Here is a 20,538-nt window from a genome sequence, read left to right on the forward strand (position 1 = left end):
AGCGGCGTAGGTTAAGTAAAGCATGCAGGCGTAATACATCATCTAGCACGAGTATTAAACAGGTCCATAGTTTTTCCCATTTTCTACAAACAGTTATGTAGGCTCACCAGCGCGTCCACGACATTTGTGTAATCTGGGCAACAGCCTATATCCACAATGAGTGTGTAGTAACAGAAGTAAATGCGAGGTATGGTGTGGATAGGTTACCGAGGGATTGAAGACGCTATGCGTGTGAAGACGCTATGAAATGAACGCTTGTATATGAGTATAGTTCATTAATGCAAGGAAGTGTGCGCCTATCATCGGTGACAGCAGAGCATGTCCATTACAATCAAGATCGAGATATTCGACAACCTAACACTCATGGCGTCCCTAAGTGTTAACCATATGGGTGCCCCCTTGTCTATCAGCATGCTTGGAGATTTGAAAACACCCAGCGAGATGGTTTGAGCTCTGTTTTTTAGAAAATCACAGAACCACTGTAGAGAAGTGTAGAGAAGGAAGCTCCAGGGTGGAACTGGAAGGTGGGAATTTAAAAAAAGCCAAGGTCCAGACCAGCTAGAGATGGAAAGAAGAGCAGTGTTCAGACTTGAAAGGAAGGGAAGAAGATTCTAGGCCAAAACAGGAAGGCCAAAGCTCCTATAGGAAGTGGTAAGAAGGGCAAGGCAGGACAGGAAGTAAAATCCTGTACGCCATTTCAGCATCCAATTTTGAGACATATGCACAGACGGTGGAGGAATAGTTGCTACTCATGAGGCCTAAATAATGAGACAAGATGAAAGGAAGTAAATCAATCAAAACGGATTTATTTGCACATATGATAAACATCTTGATAAAGTGCAATGATAAATAATTAAAAATATACACATCACACACACACATACATACATACACATACACACACACACACACATTCTCACACAAAAATGGCAACACATTTTAATGTGCAGGGCAATCTGGCATAAGCCCAATGCGTCATTGGACAAGTAATATTTCATCCATTCTCAGAACTAAAGAAGGGGGTTTCATAATTCCGTAGACCACGCGGCACACTCAGAAGTTCGAACAAACGTGGCATTTTTCGGTCTACTTCAGGATGTGTATGCATATAATATCTGCACATTTCAATGAAGCTTCCTGTTTGCTACAAAGTTCTGATCCAAATATACATACATGTTTCTTTATACTCACGCACAACCAATCATACACACATATAAATAAAGTCTAGTATCTGTGTCATTGTTTGAACGGGTCTAACCAATGCCGCTGAGCATTGCGACTTCTAAAACCACGCCTGGCTGGGCTGCTCAAATGACTATGAAAGTTGTGGTCCCAAATCCAGAAGAAGGAAACTTAACCTAAGCAACATGAAGATCCTTGCTCCCAAAATAAAGCCTGGGCCAGTCTGCTCCAAGTCACTTAGCACAACTCAGACCATGTCCAATACAGAACCCTGGGGCAGTCTAATCCAAGTGACATGGAGCATCCTAGTCCTGAAACCACATCATGGAAGAAACCCATGTGGTACAGTCCTTCATGGTCCGGGAACAAAGAATGGACCGGTCTATCCTATTTGAAATGAACATTGCCGCTCCCAAAGCCATGCTTGGGTCGGCCGACTCCAAGTGGCTTGGAGCAGTGTAGTTTCTAAAAACAGCCCTTGGTCAGGCATAAATCGAATGATCAGGAACAGAAGTGAGAGGACTGGGCGGACAAGTTTTTGGCGACCCAGATCACGATACGTCAAAAAAATCCCTAGATGACCATGGCCTCTTGGCCACTGCTATGGTCATAATCTTCTTGATTGCAAGGCTGGCGGCACAGGAGCAACACTGTGAGAGGTCTTCATGCCTACAAGAATTGAGAGTGTGAGAGAATCATGTCCTGGAGTGTCAAGAAAATAATTTCAAAGTCCTTCTCAACTAACCGCGCCAAAGAAAAGAGCTCAGGTTATCAAGTTCCATCTTCTACAACTCTTGCCCCCCAGTGAAATTAGTCTGATAAAAACAATTTGATTTGTCGCTATCTGCATCTTGAACGTACCTACGGTTTGAACCCTCCACCCCCTCCGAAGTAATCACCATCCCTCAAAGAGAAGGTTACTTTGCTCTTTTTAAGCCTTTAAAGTGCACAGTCAAAAATCACCAGCTGATTGAGAGCAGAATAAGGAAATCTTCGCCATTGTTTCCGCTTCAACATATATTATTCATTTCTTTCATTTGCACTATTCCTTTAAAACACGGGGTGCGGAACACCAAGGGGAGACGCCGCTCCTTCCCCATGGCCCGAACAGCACGCCCTTCTTCAGGGCATCTTTGACCCTCTGTCCAGCAGAGGGCGACACGACGCCGGACAAAACGTCACCAGCGACTCGCGAGCAGGAAAGCAATGCCTAGATACAAGCGCCGCACCAGGCTTCTTTAGGGCTTCACGATTCTTTGTACCTGGAAGAAAGCAAAGAAAGACTTAGCTGTGAGATCAATGGAAACAGACAGTCACCAAGTATCCACGAACTCTGGGCGAATTTTTCCAATGTATTGTAGCTACTTCACTCCATGTCGTTCGGACATGGTCGTCACAAATGGGGGTAGAAGGGGGCGTTATGCCAAAGACTCCACATCTTGCAATGGCCCTGAACTCCTTCAGCAGAGTTTATTCATAGATTTTTAATTGCAAGCAAGCCGGCCATCTTTGTAATAATAATGAGACAGTGTACATGACAAAACAATTAGACCGTGCCAGAGGTTATGTTTTTTTCCCTTCTGAACATTTTTTTTTTTTTAATACAGGTGCCTATAGCAACTATCAAAAATTGAACAGCCTACTGAGGGCCCCACCTTAAATTTTGGCCCAGGCCCCACAAAAACGTATGACAACCCCGAATTTGGACACCATGTTTCCAGCCCTTGCTTTCATTTGACAATCTGGTGCATTTAAAGATCTGTAGACTTGGTTTCCATTTAAAGCAGTTCAACTGATACACCTTATTGCAGGGACTTTTGAGAAAAAAAGCCAAGACTGGAATCAAGATGTGCTGACATAATTGAACAAAGTAGTACCCCAAATGTGGTGTAATACAGAGGCCCCTTGACATTTTTATAATTACAACATATCCCTTTGGAGAATTTTTTTTAACATTTCCCTTGCTCTCCTTAAAATTGTTTGTAATAAACAAAATTGGAGACATATATGAAGAGAAGGAAATGCATTCTAGGAATAATATGTTACGTAATTTGAGATATAATACCTTTCCCACTCCACAATCCATTATGTTCTGCATTATCTGCATTTTCTTTTTCGCTCAAACAGTTCAAAAGTTACAAAAATTCAGGGACATATACTGCTGCACAGTGGAAGGCCCTACAGACAGGTTGTGTTTTGGTATTAAACCAACACTGTTGAAGTGAAACCACTGCCCACACAGTATTAACTTGTCAAAATGATACACTACTACCACACAATACGCAGCATAATTAGCTTTTTCTCAACATATAATTTAGTCAACACTGCCACATAATTTGGACCTTCCCTGCCACATAATTCCATTGGCCCTGGATGTACAGAAGTATCAGGGGCGTAGCTCCATGGGGGGTGTTTAGGGTGTTACACCTCTCTAAAAAAATTATTCTGTAGTAAATAGTTGGGCACAAGTACTTTCCGTCGGATAGTGTGAAGTGTCTGTTGGATTGGACTTGGGATTTTTGCAAGCCCACACTGACAAAAACACACATACTCTCTTGTCAATGTTTTGAAGGCCTTAAAAAATGTTGATAAGTTTGAAAAATATTACATTTCAAGTACCCCTAAGAATTCACACCCCTCTCTTTACACTGCCCTTTAAGCCCCCCTCTTGTCTTGTTTCTCATATAATGTGTTTTAAGAAAATGCTCCAGCGCGATTGTTGGGTAATCTGAAGCTCACCCTCCTCCACCAATCATACTCACCAAGCCACGCCCCGGAGAAGGATAGAATGTTATGGGTTATAGCAGCCCGGGCCACAAGCCGTTTTCAATACACTCAAGGACAAGTTGCCAACAATGGTGAGTGCTGGTTGAGCCAAGGCTTGTGTGTGGGAGACTGTGTGGAGGGGCTTGGCAGGCGATCACACACAGTGGCCCACCCACTAGCCTCATGGGGAAACTCCCAGTTAGCCTCCTAGCCCATTAATTTCTGGAGAGTTGGTGAGCAACTTTCTGAAATGTTATTTCCACAAACTGGCAGAGCTCTGATCTTTCCAAGGTCCAGATTAGAGTAAGTGATGCAATAAAGGCTTTTTTTTACTCAGCATGCTGGGACTTGCAGTCCTGATTTTATAAAAGGTTAAACTGGACTACCAATCACAGAAGGCAAACAAACAAACCGGACGTCGATACGCTGGTCACCCAGTAAAGTGGTAACTACGAGAGCTCTGGGATTCCAAGATTTCGACAGGAGAAGTTCTGAATGATCAACAAAAATTTTGAATGCACACTAAGGGCCTTATCTGGAGTTTGCCAGCATGTTCGTCGGTCTGTCAGGGCAGCGGAGGACTAACTGCCTTGTGTAAAGATCTCTACTAGGCAGGCTGACTCTGTGCTTTCACAGGACCTGCCGTGGCGCCTTCTCTGGAGGCGCTGCAGCTCGCCTGAACTGCTGCTGTGGCAACATCTCTGAAGGTGCTGCAGCCCTCCTGAACAGCGGCCATGGCTCATGTCAAGGCGCTGCAGCCCTCCTGAACAGCGGCCATGGCTCCTGTAAAGGCGCTGCAGCCCTCCTGAACAGCGGCCATGGCTTGTGTAAAGGCGCCGCAGCCCTCCTGAACAGCGGCCATGGCTCCTTCTCTGAAGATGCTGCAGCCCTCCTGAACAGCGGCCATGGCTCCTTCTCTGCAGGCGCTGCAGCCCTCCTGAACAGCGGCCATGGTTCCTTCACTGAAGACGCTGCAGCCCTCCTGAACAGCGGCCGTGGCTCCTTCTCTGAAGACGCTGCAGCCCTCCTGAACAGCGGCCATGGCTCCTTCTCTGAAGACGCTGCAGCCCTCCTGAACAGCGGCCATGGCTCCTTCTCTGAAAACGCTGCAGCCCTCCTGAACAGCGGCCATGGCTCCTTCTCTGAAGACGCTGCAGCCCTCCTGAACAGCGGCCATGGCTCCTTCTCTGAAGACGCTGCAGCCCTCCTGAACAGCGGCCATGGCTCCTTCTCTGAAGACGCTGCAGCCCTCCTGAACAGCGGCCATGGCACCTTCTCTGAAGGCATGGCAGCCCTCCTCAACAGTGGCCATGGCTAGTGTAAAGGCGCTGCACCCCTCCTGAACAGCCGCTGTGGCACCTTCTTTGAAGGTACTGTAGCTTTCCTCAACAGCCGCCATGCTTAACGCAGCCACTCAAAGCTTTTTCCAAAAAAGGGAGTTTGTTTCTGAAAAATAAAAATAAATGTCTCTGCCTCGATTGGGAGATTTATCCCAGTGTATGTGTGTATGTGGGGGGTCATTTGTTTTGCTTTCCTGTTCGCAACACCAGGATTTTCCTGGAGGACAGGCACAGGAAATATTTTGAATACCATCTGCCCTAAATAGTGCAGAGGGTCTGAGATGCTTAGAGCGATGGCCCGGCATACATTGTCCCATCCGTGTAATATTTCCCCTCGCACAGCCAGAGGAGGCTCAGTTAACGGAAACAAGAGCGCTCCCCGACTCTACACACAGCAGGCGAACCGACAGTTTGGCAGACAGGGTACCCGGGAGTGTTTAATTTGTAAAATATTAAGTGCCAGGGCTCTGACCAGGAGGCCACTGCAGCTTGCACCACCCATCACCCCTGTCATTGCTGCCAAAACAACTACTAACCATCTCTCTTGCATGTAAATTCGACAGTTCAGATTATTCCAGGTCCCCAAAGCTAAAAGAATGGCTGGGTAGGCAGGTATGATCAATTTTTTAATGTATATTGTTTTCCTAAACAACTGTTATACTGCTCATCTCTAAATTACATGAGCAGCGCCACCATGTGGCAGACTGCCCTAAGTGTGGTGGATGTTGACAATTAGGTGCCGGTGCTGAGCACCGGAATCCAATTTAGTGCTGGTGCTCAGCACCGGAAAGCACTGGTTCAAATTAAGCACATGGTACCCTCCTTCCTTTGTGGCACTGCACCTCTCCGCCAAACTCTACTTAAGCCCATAACTTGCTTTCCAGTGGAAATACAGTAGGATTTAATTGGATTCAGTCTGAATATGTAACCAGCCAATTGGATTCGGACGTCAACATGTCGAAAATCTTCAGATACCCAAATTATTTCTCTGAGGTGAGTGAATGCAAAATGTGTGTGTGTGTGTGTGTGTGCGTGTGTGTGTGTGTGTGCGTGTGTGTGCGTGTGTGTGCGTGTGTCTGTGTGTGCGTGTGTGCGTGTGTCTGTGCCTGCGTGTGTGTGTGTGTGTCTGTGTGTGTGTCTGTGTGTGTGTGTGTGTCTGTGTGTGTGTGTGTGGCTGTCCATGTTACACTTCAGTGTCCACTCACAGCTTGCACTGTTCTGGCGTGTGCATTATTTGTTCCTCGTGTGCCTCTGCATTGTGATTCTGTAATCCCTGGAGGGTACCGTGTGGCCGTTCTTTGTGTGGTTGCATTGTGATGATGAGGCGTGTCCCTAACACTTTGTCTGTGTACATGTTATTTGTGCCCGTGTCATGTGTATCTGGAACCTTGAGTATGATGTGGGAGTCTCTACACTCTTTTTGTGTGTCTTTAGACATTATTTACTTTTTGTATATTAAGTACTGTTTCTGTGTGTTTGTCCTTTTTTTGCTGTTTGTCTCTATACAACTTGTGTCACCATGGATGATCTGTGTACGAACATTGTGTGTGCTTGTTTTCTATGTGTGCACAATGTATATGTAAGCATACACTCGGTGTATGCTGTGTTCCAGCATCTACTATGCAATGTGTCATGTGAATAATGTATGTACTTTGTGTCTTAGTAGTGCGTTGTCTAGGTGTGTGTGAGCTGTGACTCCATTGTGCCTGTTTTATATGTGGCGTGAAGGTACAATTGTGGGTTTGCTGAATGATTTAGGTGTAGGGTGTGCATTGGTGTGCACTGTTTTGTGTTTGCAAGAGTGCTGCTTGCGACATTTGCATCGGATGTGCCTGTTGTGAGCCCTTTGTACGTCTTTGTATTGTGAACTGTGTGATACACAAGATGTGGCTAGTGTCTGTCGATTGTCCCTGTATCCTTTGTGTCTAGTTGTGTGCAAAGTATGCTGCACAAAAGACGTCTGACAACCTAAATTAGAAGTCGCTGGGTCTGCACTTCCAAAATGTGAGAACACAGGAACAGGTGCAGAAAACAAAGGGCCTCTGTGGGCTCCCGCCACACACCTGCCCCCCAAAACAACCCTGTCAATCACAGACTAAATTAGTCTGTGAGTGGCAGGGTTGTGTGAGCCTCCGAAGGCAGACAACCCGATCATTGACAGCCAGCTCAGCCAGAGAAGGAACAGCAGGCGGCTGTAAGTCACTCATTGCATCACCATGTGCTCATGTGCTCTTGACGCCATGTGTGTTCTGTGACCTGCTGACGCCATGTGTGCTCTGTGACCTGCCGCTACGCAGGCTCTGTCGCCTGCTGCGCCCAGCAGATCACTGCAGTACGTGCAATCACCCACCAAGCTTTCTGGCTTGGGTTATAATCTGAGACATAAAGGCTGTATTACACATTGAACTGTGCGATAGATACATCAACGCCCATATGTGAGCTGACTCTGTATTTTAGCCTGTAAAATACATTTCATGTTTGTTGGTTTCTTTCGGTTTTCATTTTTTTTTAACCAGGTCATCATGTTCTTTTCTCTTTCTCCCAATTTCTCCTCTCGTTTTCCAGCTCGGTTATTTCCTGTAGTTTCTTATTTAACTCTTTCCAGACCCCTTTTAATTTTTCTGACAATGTGTTTTCTTGTCAATCCATACCTACTCATTTTCATTATCCTTTTCGTGTTCCCCTTTTACCATCCAAATCTCTCGCACCTTTTAGAGTGGTAGGCATGTGCCACACTGGCAAAAGTAGAAGGCAACTGGGGGTGCCCTCCTAAACTACCCCAACCTCACAGTAGCCTCAACATCTGGGCCCCTGCCCTATATTCTTCAATCCCCCCCCCATCTTCTCCCCTCTAGCCCCTTGTCCCGCCCCTCCCCCAGGATGCCACCCGGCTTCCTAGCCTCTCACTTGGTCGCCCTCCATGTCCCCTCGTCCCAGGGGGTCTCCCACCCCACCCAGCAAACTCACCCGCTCTGAAGGTTCAACTCCGGCCAGGCCCCCATGAGGGTCAGCTGCTGCTCGAGCTCCACGATCCGCAGCCCGATGTACCCCGAGGACAGGAGCAAGACCACCACCCTGAGGGGCAGAGAGAAGGCGGTGAGACCCTCGCGGGTAAGGCACATACATAACATGAGTATTTGCGTACATTCACGCAGAAGGTTATCTTGGCACTGGATAACAGATGTTTATTGCTACCCAACTCAATGGTACTCATTTTATCGACCTCAGAAGGATGAAAGGCTGAGTGGACCCACGAGGATTTGAAACTGTGACCATGAGGTCAAACACAGACCCCTACAGTGGACGCATTAGTCCACTGAGCCACCAGATACCACCTTACAACGCACCGAAACACACTCAGTGTGCAAGATTTCAAAACAGGGTCACACTACCCAAAACTTGAACAGATCACCCATCCTTTCTCCCAAGGCCACTCCGGCAAGCTATAAGCCAAGGCGTCACTACAGGCCAAGACACAGCGGCACAAACACAATAAAATGACAACCAGTCCTTGAGCCACATCAAACATTTCTGACAAAGACCACGTAATACACAGGATCTACTATCCAAACACCCCTACGCAGTGGCGCGTGCCTGTCCACAAATACGCTCCCATACGTCCACCCAGTCATATTCACCCATTCACCATGGCCATATCCACATAATCACTGCCCTCTGCTCACATTTCCTTGCAACACCCCCGCAGTCGCCACGCCTGCATGCACTTACAATCTTATTACTAGTTATTGAAAACTGGGACCCATTCGACAGACGTGCATTACACAGGACACAAACAGGTAGAAAGGAACAATTGTTAGGAGGGTGGGTGCCTTGAACACTCATGTGGAGTTTTTGTAAAGCGCTCAAGACCCACCCTGCGGCGGCCTCAGAGCACTTTCCAGTAAAGGGGTGGTGATGGCAGTAACATGAAAAATTTGTTGGAACCCAGCCATAAGGATGAAAACCATTATCTGAACAGGGAACGAGAGCGGAATTATTCCTGCTATCCAATATATGTGGAGGCTGGGATTTGAGATGCAAAATGGAGGTTAGAAAGGCCTCCCCTCCAACTCTGCACTTCACCCTCGCTGACCCACTTCAGGAAGGGAAACAAGACCTGGCTCTACGACTGACTCCATAGCACAGCGCCTGGATAACCTCTTGGGTGATAAGCAGCGCTTTATAAGTAACGTGTGATTGATTGATTGGTTGGTTAGGCATAGTTTTTTTTAGCAGGGGTAACACACGTCACATGCAGTCCTCATGGGGACACCCAGTCTCTACACGTTCACAGACTCAGTTCAGTGGTCTCACACTATTCCCGTGTTCACATGCACTCCCTGTGGTCGTACACACAGTTCATCTTGCACACGCTGAAGGGTCCCTGTGGTCACGAAGAGCCCCCATGGCCACTTCCTCACCGTCCCTGAGTTCATGCATTCTCACTGATCACATACTCAATCCCCACATTGACTTGCAGTCCCTGAGACCGCGTTCACATGCACTCCTCGCTCACACCTGCACCGTCGTATACTCACAGCATGAGGTAGATGATGAGAAGGATGTTGATGGAGCTCAGGTTCTGCCAGCTGGCCCTGCTGGACGTCTTTGGGTTCGAGGACTCTCCTGCAGCACAAGTGAGAGTGAGAGCGAGTGAGTTTATGCAAGTGAACAATAAGGACCGCGAAACAAGGAATGCAGCATAGAGACGTAAGGGCGCAGACAGGGCCACACATACCCAAAGACCTTTACAATAAGTGTGTTATAGGTTTTTGGAAGTATGGTGGAGAGGAATTTCACTCGTTCAGACCTGCCACAGATGTTTGAGGAAAGCAGAAGGATGTATCTAAAGATAGTGTTCAGAGAGGATATGGCCTAAGGGCTAGGGCGGTCGACCTCAGAACAGCGGAACCAGGTTCGAGTCTCGGCAAGGACGCTCGACATCCTGTGATTCTGGGCAAATCACTTCATCTCCCCGTGCCTAACTAACAAACAAATGTGTCTGTCTGTAATGTAAAGCGCTCTGATATCCAATACGTTCGGGTCAAGTTCGTGCTATATAAAACTCCACAAAAAAAAAAGAGACACCCACCTTTGCTCCTTGGTGTTGGAGAAGGCTTCTTGACTTCGTCTTCCATTTTTACTCTGCTGTGCACGGACCCCCCGCCATCTGCATATAGGAGAAAAATAGGTGGTTATTCCATGCAATATTGGTGGCAGCGGACATGACATGGAATTTAGAGTGCAACAGAGTGTAGGGTGACACTGGTTTGGGTGCGTGAATGTGTGTGAGTGCGCATGTGTGCCCAGGCCCTCCACTGCAAGGAACAAGTCTCATAAAGAGATGTTCCAACAAAAGGGCAGATCCTCTGCAATAAAGGGGTATGTGGCAGTCACAGAATAGGGCGGGTCCTTCAAAACAAGGCTGAGCCAATCACAAGAAGGAGGTGGGTTCTTCATAGGAATCGGGACATTCACAGAAAAGGACTGGTCCATCAAAACAAGGCAGAGCCATTCACAAGAAGGAGGCGGGTCCTTCATAACAATTGGGGCTACGCCCTGTAAGGGGCGGGTCCTTCTTAACAAGGACATTTACAGTAGGGCGCAGGTCCTTAATAACGAGGAAAGTTCCTTTTGGGAAAACATTGGGGCGTCCCCCAATGAAAAGTGCCGGACCACTGCTTCGTTTGTAACCAAGGAATTTGGTGGGTCATTCTATCTGTATACAAATACATGTTTCTCTAGCGACATCTGCGTGTCTGATTCATAAAGGTTTTTGCGCCACTAAGGGGCGCAACAATCTCAAATTCCAAATGGTAAATTTGTTAGCAAGTTTCTAAAAATTGTAATTTCTACAATCATAAATTGCTCTTAGAATCGCGATAAATCTCATAGTATAGTGTATTATCAATCATCATACATTTAGCACTAGGGTTAAGACACGGGTCTTTCATGTCGAGGGCCTACAGGGCAGACAATAAGCCATAGTAGTGGTGAAAGCCACTTTTTACAATCACATTTTCCCCTCCATTAAAAAAGCAAAATCTATTCCCACAAAAGGTTGGAGTAAGTGAATAAACTGGGTAGAAGAGTGCCAAAAACATCCTTTTTATTCTTCAATGTACATTTTCACCATACATTCTCATACAGTTGTACTTGTAGTTGAAAACTTGCATGAGAAAATATGAAGCTGGAATACTCCAGGTTATCTACAACGGCTTTGTATTGCCAAGAATACTATTGGAGATGCTGTCAGTACCATAACAGTCAAAAATCTCCTTCAAACACAAGGAAGGATTGGCAATTTTTTACCATAAGAGCTTTGTGAATCAAGCTCTCTGGGCCTTTTGTCACTCAACAGTCTTCCTTTTAATTTCGTATGTGACCCCTTCTATTTGTTACACTGACATGTATTTTATTTACTCTCTTACTCTGTGCGTTATACCCCCTTCAGGCTTTTGAAAATTTAATCTTTTTTTTCCATTTGCTATTTCCCGCCCTTCTGATTTGTCTTTGTGCTATTTCTCCCTCGTTGCCCTCTCCACCAACCACAACGCCCACCACCACCACCATTGGCTATGGTTTCACAACACAAATACTACAATTTATTGTTCCAAGGATTGTATCATCTAGTGATGCACATTAAAATTAAAATCTGTATCAATACCTGTTCTAAGTACACCCACTACGAGGTAGCACCCGGTTGCCCTATTAAAATTATAGACAAAGATTAATTTTTTGTAAGGTTTTTCTCATGCACCTGGCCGCCATGCTCATTTTACTAGCACAGCCTTGCAATTTATATAAATAAAAATGTAAATGTTCGTTTGTTTCAAAAGCGTAAATCTTCGAAAGTTCTTCACCGATTGCATTGAAATTTTGACACAACGTTGGATTCGAAAACGCGCATGTTTTTATATACACAATGTTGGATTCGAATACACGTGTGTCGAATACGCGCGTTTTTAATCGAAAGGCCGAACAGACACATAAAAATGTCAATGTTTGTTTGTTCAAAATCTTACATCTCCGAAAGTTCTCCACCGATTGCTTTGAAATTTTGACACAACGTTGGATTCGATTAAACGCGTGTTTATATATACACAACGTTGGATTCGAACACGCGCCTGTCCAATACGCGCGTGTTTTTAATCGAAAGGCCGAACAGACCCTATCGATTTGGTTGCTGCGCAACAACTACAATGGACGCATAGAGACAATAGTCTACGTATATTAGGATGGACAGTTGGTGTCAGGATGGCAGACCGGGAAGTGGGTGGAGGAAGGGGGAAGGGATTGGTTCACTTTGCAACATTAAGAAAGGACGCATAGAGACAATACCCTACATATATTAGGATGGACAGTTGGTGTCAGGATGGCAGACCGGGAAGTGGGTGGAGGGAGGGGGGAGGACTTGGTTCACTTTGCAACATTAGCGCGGTTTATATATACACAACGTTGGATTTGAATACACGCGTGTCCAATACGCGTGTGTTTTTAATCGAAAGGCCGAACGGACCCTATCAATTTAGTTGCTGCGCAACAAATACAAGGGACGCATAGAGACAATTGTCTACATATATTAGGATGGACAGTTGGTATCAGGATGGCAGACCGGGAAGTGGGTGGAGGGAGGGGGGAGGAGTTGGTTCACTTTGCAACATTAAGAAAAGACGCTTAGAGACAATAGTCTACATATATTAGGATGGACAGTTGGTGTCAGGATTGCAGACCGGGAAGTGGGTGGAGGAGTTGGTTCACTTTGCAACATTAGCATGTGTTTATATATACACAACGTTGGATTCGAATACGCGCGTGTACAATACGCGCGTGTTTTTAAATCGATAGGCCAAACAGACCCTATCGATTTGCTTGCTGCGCAACAAGTACAAGGGACGCATACAGACAATAGTCACAAAAACATATTGTATATACACAAGCATTGTGAAATTAAACATATTAGAAACGTGCGCTTACTCTTTTCTTTCTCTTCCATTTAACCAGACTGAGCCACAGCAACGCGTGGCCGGGTACAGCTAGTAAAAGATCAAAATTAACCATGACACCAACTTGCAAAGGCCTGACCAATTGGTTCTTCCATGCTTTTAAAGTTAGTCACTTCTCTACTCTTTAGCTCCTCTATTTCACTCACACTTATGCATGTTGCCACCAATGTTGTGTTCTTTCCCTCTACATCTTCTTATTTTTTACGTCCTTTTCTGTGCACCTCTCTATGTGGAGTTTTTGGAATTTATAAGTCAATATTTTTCTGCCATTCTGTTCCCTTTGCTCCTTGGAAGGGTATATATATTTCATATGGCTTCGAAGGTTAGTCGGCAGCTTCCTGGGTGTTGATCCTTCTCTTAGTGGAAATGACCAGTAAGCTGAACAAGTTTACCCATCACTCACTGTTACATCTGACCTGGCATGGACGTACAAATTACAGCTGGGCATCTCTGTGCGTGAGAAATGAGCAACATTCCCTGATGCCATGACAGTATTCTTTTGACACAGGAGAAAACAGACTCAAAAACAAATCTAAGTGTTTCTTTCAAAATAAACAGTAAAAAAAAAAAAAGAATAAAGTTCCAAACTTTTCATTAGACACATTTTTTCTGCAATCATATCTATGGATCTATTCATAGGTCAGCACACCGTGTGGGTGGGTAAGAGGGGCACAACGGTGTCTGCACACTAGGGCTGACGTGTATGCTCAGGTTGACCACTGCTGTCAGCATCTCACCTGGAACGTCTGGAAAGGCGAAGCTCGGATCTTCGTCCGGAAGTTCGTGTTCCAGATCTGATTGGCTGGAATTCTGAAACATTAAGACAGCAGGAAATGTAGCTTCAATGACAGAACTTCAACAGAACATGTTATGACTTGAATTTCTCCACACTCCGATGAAAGGCAGCGCAAGGAACAGAGCAACAGGGTCTGTCTCGAGTACAGACGGGCACCCCAGGCCTTTCACTCCGACTCACAAGCCTCAAATAGGCAATCCGACTTGTTGGTGGAGATACCACAACGGTAGGCATGGTCACAATGTCCACCGCATCCATGTCAACACTGACATGGCCTTCCGTCCTGGGCTTGTCAAATAATGCATTCTGTGTATCAATAAATTTACTGCTAAATTTTTGAATTGATAAATAACATCAAATAGAGTGACATGGAAGTCCGGCTTATACCCATATAGAGATATAAACGCTGATTGTGATACATGCACCAATAGCAAACAATACTTATATATAATATTTAAGAGAGATAATGCCACATAATGCAGTCTGGATGTTGAAGCCTGGTATGGTTCCATTGAACTAACTTAACTAGTACACCTCATTGCAATGGTTTGTAAGTGACAAGCTCAGAACAGGAAGCATAATTTACATGATAAGAAGTGAGGTGGTCACCTGCATAAAGACAGCTGTGTTCATCACTCGTCACTAATGCAATTGAAAAGGGGGGCCCGGGACAGGTAAGAGCGGTGAGGTGGGCGGGTGGGGGGAGTCAGACTACGGGATAGGGAAAATAAAACAAATAAATAAATAAAACCACTTACCTTGTGCTCGCAGCATCACCAAGTTGGTGATGCGGCGAGCGCAAGGTAAGTGGTTTTATTTATTTTATGTTCCCTATCCCGTCGTCCTCCCCACACCTCCCGCCCCACTGCTCTTACCTGTACCGGCCGTACCTGCAATCAAACCGAAGAAATTATACCCTTACCCCAGTGCCTACTCTTCAAATGAGCTGCTGAGATTAGTAGTAACTACATATGTCTCTGAAGGATCATCTCCAGGTCAAAGTGCAGCAAGCCTAAAACTCTTCCTGTCCAATGTTAACTGCATTGAAAGGTTTCAGGTCGAAGACAAGGACAGAATTACCAGACTGATATTGCGAACAGAGCTTGATTCAAGGCGCTTTCTCCTTACCAGGGTCTTCTTGCATTGTTCAGAGCTGGTGTCTGCCGGGGAGCTTAAAGGGCTATTGTTCGGGCTTCCATCCTGCATCGAAGAGAGGAATACGTCAAATCGACCATAGAGATAAAAAGGAGAGATGGGCCATGGTCAAAAGCTGGAGGCACTAATTTTTGAATGGAAAGCTGTGGGTTCTAATCCCAGCTTCTCACTGACACTGTGTGACTCTGGACAATCTGCATCCTTTTATTTTTTTAATGAGGCAGTAGTTTGACAAAACATAATTTAACAACTAATAGAGAAAGGTATCAAGAGACGGTAGCGAGCCCTGAGATTCCCTCGGAAAACAAAAGAATAGCCACACTATTGGGGTTTTGGAAAGCAAAGCTTGACTCTAAAGGCACATAGACTGGACAATGCTAAACAGAAGGCGTGGTGAGGAGTTAACGTACAGTGCAGAATGAATCATATAGGCTTGATGTTAAAATATGACTTTTTACTAACACATAAATAACACACAAACTAAGTAGTACTCATTTTGTAAACTTACAAGTGTGAAAGGCTGAATGTGCCCTTACAAGTTTGGAACCTGCGCTCTGCATGAAACACGTCTATGCAGCTGGCACCCAGTCCACTGAGCTATCTTATTGGTGTATGCAAATGAGGGATTATCAAAAATGTCCTCTTAGGAATGTAGGCATGCAGTGAATGCAAAGTTAATAATGTACCAATAAGTGTCAGATATGTAAATTACCTGCAACTGGGGGCACTGCGCCCAGAGGACCTGAAAAGTGATTTCGCGATTCCGAAGCGAGCCAAACAAATACTGTCAACAAAAATGAGAGAAAACAAGTCATCAGAAACAGCGGCGCAGCTGAGTGACAAAACAAACACAGAGGAAGCTATTTACTTCTAATGAAGTGCTGCATCGAACATTTTGTGGATGCAGTCAAAAAATGGTTCCAGAGAGGCTATTAAGTCCAATGCCTCATCAGGTTAGTTAATATACAATGATGGTGGCCATGTTGAAGTTATGCTAAGTCATTAGCAGCACATTCCACACCATAGATTTGGTGCTTTGATGGACTGGTTTGCTAGAGGTGTGTTATGGGGCAGCCATGTTGGAATGGTGAGGTCACTTCACTGTACCAATGAGATGGCGTGGTTAAGTATGGATATGTAATCAGTCTGATAAAGCGGCAGCCATGAGAATGGTAGAGGTTTTTCAAAGCAACAGGGACCCACCCTGCACCACTGAGAAGGTGCCTTGATGGATAGGTGTGCAGTAGGTGTGGCAAGGAGACGCCATGATGGAATGGTGATGCCTCTACACTACAATTGGGAGCAGATTGTGCATTGCCTTGTTTCACTTGATGGATGGGTGAGATGCATTGCGCTAAAAAGTTGGACATCAAGAAATGATAAAGTGTCTCCATATCAGTGAGAATACAGACCGCACCACAGAAGGTGCGTTGATGGTCGGGGGAGCAGTCAGTGCACTCTTGAGGCAAATAATGCTGGAATGACGGCGACATTCAAAGAACTGAACCAATTCTTTAGAAAATAAGATATGAAGGTGGATTGCGGCGCATTTGTATATTGCAATCGAAGATCCTTAGACCTATCTGAACAGATAGCAAATGAGTCAGTCGAACCATTTGCAAACTCGACACAGAGGGAATTGACTTGTGGCAAATGAAATGCAGTAGGACTTTAGTCAGTACGCCAAATGTTTTAAGTTTTCGTTCCAAACAAGAAAGACAATAGAATATCAGTCATGGAACTGTCTCTTAGAACCATTCGCATCTTATTTTTCCAGCTGAATGCTGATGGCGGCTCACAGATGCACATTCTCACAATCATAAGGATATCAAGGGTAGGCGACCCTTGCGTTTCCTTTCTAAGTCCCTATAAATCGTGTCAGAAGGGTGTTCTTACCTTCTCGCCTTCCACAGTCTTGATGCAGAGGGCATTGGGCACCAGCAGCGCAGTGTTTGCCTTTTTCAGGACAGCGATATTGATGATGGTAATCAGCACCTGCGCATGTGGACAAAAGGACGACAAACCAATGAATGTCTATGGGAATCGGTGCTGGTGCATGCAGAGAAAACAGCAAGATGAACAGTACAAGGCTAGGAGAATCCTAGGGTGTGTGTGCAGGGACAGGCGAGATAAATGCTGTATAACCCTGGGAATCGGTGCACCCGCATGTTGAGAAAGGCGAGATAAACAATGTGTCTCTTGAACAATCAAAACCTGTGCATATGGAGCATGGGAAGATAAGCAATGCATGGTTATGTGAATCCGCATCTGCGCATGCAGAAAAAGAAGAGATAAGAATGTATCATACGAGAATCAGCACCAGTGCATGCAAAGGGAAGAGATATGCAAAGCATGTGTATCGGAATCAGGACTCATGCATGCAGGAAAAATAGATAAGCAATGCAAGTGTATCAGAATGAGCACCTGTGGCTGCAGAGAAGAGATGAGGAATGCATGGTTATGTGAATCCGCATCTGCGCATGCAGAAAAAGAAGAGATAAGAATGTATCATACGAGAATCAGCACCAGTGCATGCAAAGGGAAGAGATATGCAAAGCATGTGTATCGGAATCAGGACTCATGCATGCAGGAAAAATAGATAAGCAATGCAAGTGTATCAGAATGAGCACCTATGGCTGCAGAGAAGAGATGAGGAATGCATGGTTATGTGAATCTGCACCTGCGCATGCAGCAAAAGGAGAGATAAGCAATGTATCTTATGAGAATCAGCACCAGTGCATGCAAAGGAAAGAGATATGCAATGCAAGTGTATCGGAATCAGGACTCATGCATGCAGGGAAAATAGATAAGCAATGCAAGTGTATCAGAATGAGCACCTGTGGCTGCAGAGAAGAGATGAGCAATGCATAACTATGTGAATCGGCACCCGTGCATGCAGTGCTAAAAGAGATTAGCAATGTAAGTCTATGTGAATCAGCGCCTCGCCTGTGCGTGCAGCAAAAGGAGATATCAGCAAGCATACTGTAATGTGAGTCAACACCTCTGCATGCAGATTTAAAAGAGATAAGCAATGCATGCATATTAGAATGAACTCTTGTGCATGCCGGTAAAAGAGAGGTATGCAATGCATGTGTATTCCAACGAGCACCTATGCATGCAGTTACATGGGAGATAAGCGATGCGTGAGCTTCGAGATCTGCACGCATGCATGCGGACATAAGACATATAAACAGTGACTCCGATGTGCAGATAATTCCATTCTGTACTCGGCCTGCCCCCATGCCTCACCTTGATCTCTTTCCGCAGCATGGTGCAGTAGAAACTGACGTAGTTTGGGGAGATGTAGAGCCGTCCCTGGTACAAGACCTCTTTCTGCCACGCGCAGGAGAAGGCTGGAGGGGAAGAAAGGAAGGAAGTGAGCATTACATTAGTGTTTCGGCGACGAGCACAGCCTGGTGAAGGTTCAGAGTGGGCCGAAACTTACAGTCAACGAGATCTTCATCTTCCGGCACCTCTTTGAAGACACGGTGGAAGGTGATGTTGTGCTTGGGTAACTAGAAAAAGAAAGGGAGGGATGGGAATGGCAGAGTGGGGATGAATGAAAATGGCAGGGGGAAAAAAAAAAGAGGAAAAAATGGGTTAAAATGATGTTCATAATATAAATATATCGGTTTTAGGCCAGTGCCCATTTATAAATGTAACTGAATACAGAATTAGCCCACGTGAACCATGTCTAAGAAGCTCGCCAGCCTTACCCCCTGGCTCACCCAATGTCTCTGACCCTTCCACAGGCAGACGAGCAAGCGTCATTGGGTAAGAGGCGAGAAATGGGTAGTTCCTGGGCAGGCGGGCATCCCAAAGAGGGAAGCTACAGGTCACTAAAATGATGCTCATTTCTGCAAGATACATGGCACATCCTGCATCAGCTCACACAAGAAATCTGTGCATGTGCTGTTCTGCATTCGGTCCTAGCCCTGTCCTTGCTATAGGCTCACAGACGCTGAGCAACTTCTGAGGGTAATAGGAGGCTCTCTTCACCTCATCCCGCTCCCAAATAAAAATTCCGCAAACGTGCCAACATTATAATATTTTGAATCTGACACCCTACAGCTGCTGCAATTAGCTAACATTCTGGATTGACTTTGCACCATCTTCCATACAATATACATTTACTCGCAAAAAATGCTTAGAGCTTCTTAGCAATATTTGTTTCTACGTTATAAAGTAGATTCATATCAATTTATCCACACATGTATTTGTACACAAAAAGAACATAAAACCTAACATTTACTTGCTGGCTTTACCATCAGAGTAAATGAAACACTTAAATGTCTCTATATCACGAACTAATTAACTTTGGTTCTAAATGACAGGCAGCATCTCCACATTTTATTAGATTAAGATTCTGCCCTTTAAGTTCCCGATCAAAGAAAAACACTGATCGCATTACTTTAAATTCTTTTGTGCTCATGAAAAATGGCGTTGTCTGAAAATCACAACACGTATCGGTGCTTAACCCCTTCGGTGCTCATGACGGAGTGGTTCCGTCATGAGCGCCGGTTGGGCTGTGCTAATGACGGAACCACTCCGTCATGGCCCAACCCGCTGAATAGAAAATTCAGAACAGCGCGAATATTCGCGCCGCGCTGAAGAGGTTAAGATAGGCTTCATATAAATTACCCTATCCCGTGCCAATGGATGACAGTTAAACAGAATGTTCGCTATTGTATGTATGTCGTATATTTTATTTCTATAGCACAAACCTAGCCAAAAGGCAGCAGAACCCTGTGTAAATTCAAAGAAAGGCTTGAAGTCAACGGGTAAGAGCAGATGGAACTGGGCTGAGGATGGGTAATGCATTGGGATGTAGTGTGTTTGAAGAGGAGAGTCTTCAAATCTTTCCTAAATTGGAGCAGCCCGGGGTTGTCCTGATGGATACAGGGATGTTGATCCAGGTCCTGCGTGCACAGATTATGGTGACCAGATTTCCCAGATTTCCTCGGACAGTCCCGGTTTTCAGGGGAAACATCCTTTACAACGGAACCGTTACAACGCGGTACCATTACAACGCAGGATTTACAACGAAAGTCGTTACAACGACTTTCGCTGGAGGGCGCTCTAGGATAGGGGATAGTTTAATTTACTATCCAACACCTTCCCTACTATCCACGGGGACTGGAGTTGGAAAAGTAAATTATACTATTCACTATCCAGTGCACCCCAACGCAAGTCGTTGTAACGACTTGCGTTGTTAAACCTGCGTCATAAAGGTACGCGTTGTAACGGTACGCGTTGTACCGTCATACGTCCGGTTTTCAGAGGACTGTCCCGG

General features: G+C 45.3%; 1 protein-coding gene across 5 annotated transcripts in view; it reads right to left on the reverse strand.

Annotated features, from left to right (window-relative positions):
* Window positions 1-786: 786 nt before the first annotated feature.
* The window catches only part of LOC144799593 (GRAM domain-containing protein 2A-like), a 223,319-nt gene continuing 203,567 nt past the window's right edge, over window positions 787-20,538 (reverse strand). For all 5 annotated transcript variants that reach the window (XM_078670980.1, XM_078670982.1, XM_078670983.1 and 2 more), the window contains 10 exons: window positions 18,691-18,760; window positions 18,495-18,598; window positions 17,142-17,240; window positions 15,958-16,029; window positions 15,219-15,290; window positions 14,032-14,104; window positions 10,381-10,458; window positions 9,827-9,914; window positions 8,256-8,363; window positions 787-2,444 (listed from right to left, as the gene is read on the reverse strand). In XM_078670980.1, coding sequence (XP_078527106.1) covers window positions 2,429-2,444; window positions 8,256-8,363; window positions 9,827-9,914; window positions 10,381-10,458; window positions 14,032-14,104; window positions 15,219-15,290; window positions 15,958-16,029; window positions 17,142-17,240; window positions 18,495-18,598; window positions 18,691-18,760 — 780 coding nt within the window. In that variant the 3' untranslated portion in view covers window positions 787-2,428. The remainder of the gene's footprint in view (window positions 2,445-8,255; window positions 8,364-9,826; window positions 9,915-10,380; window positions 10,459-14,031; window positions 14,105-15,218; window positions 15,291-15,957; window positions 16,030-17,141; window positions 17,241-18,494; window positions 18,599-18,690; window positions 18,761-20,538) is intronic.

Source organism: Lissotriton helveticus, chromosome 12 (assembly GCF_964261635.1).
Source record: "Lissotriton helveticus chromosome 12, aLisHel1.1, whole genome shotgun sequence".
Lineage (NCBI taxonomy): Eukaryota > Metazoa > Chordata > Amphibia > Caudata > Salamandridae > Lissotriton > Lissotriton helveticus.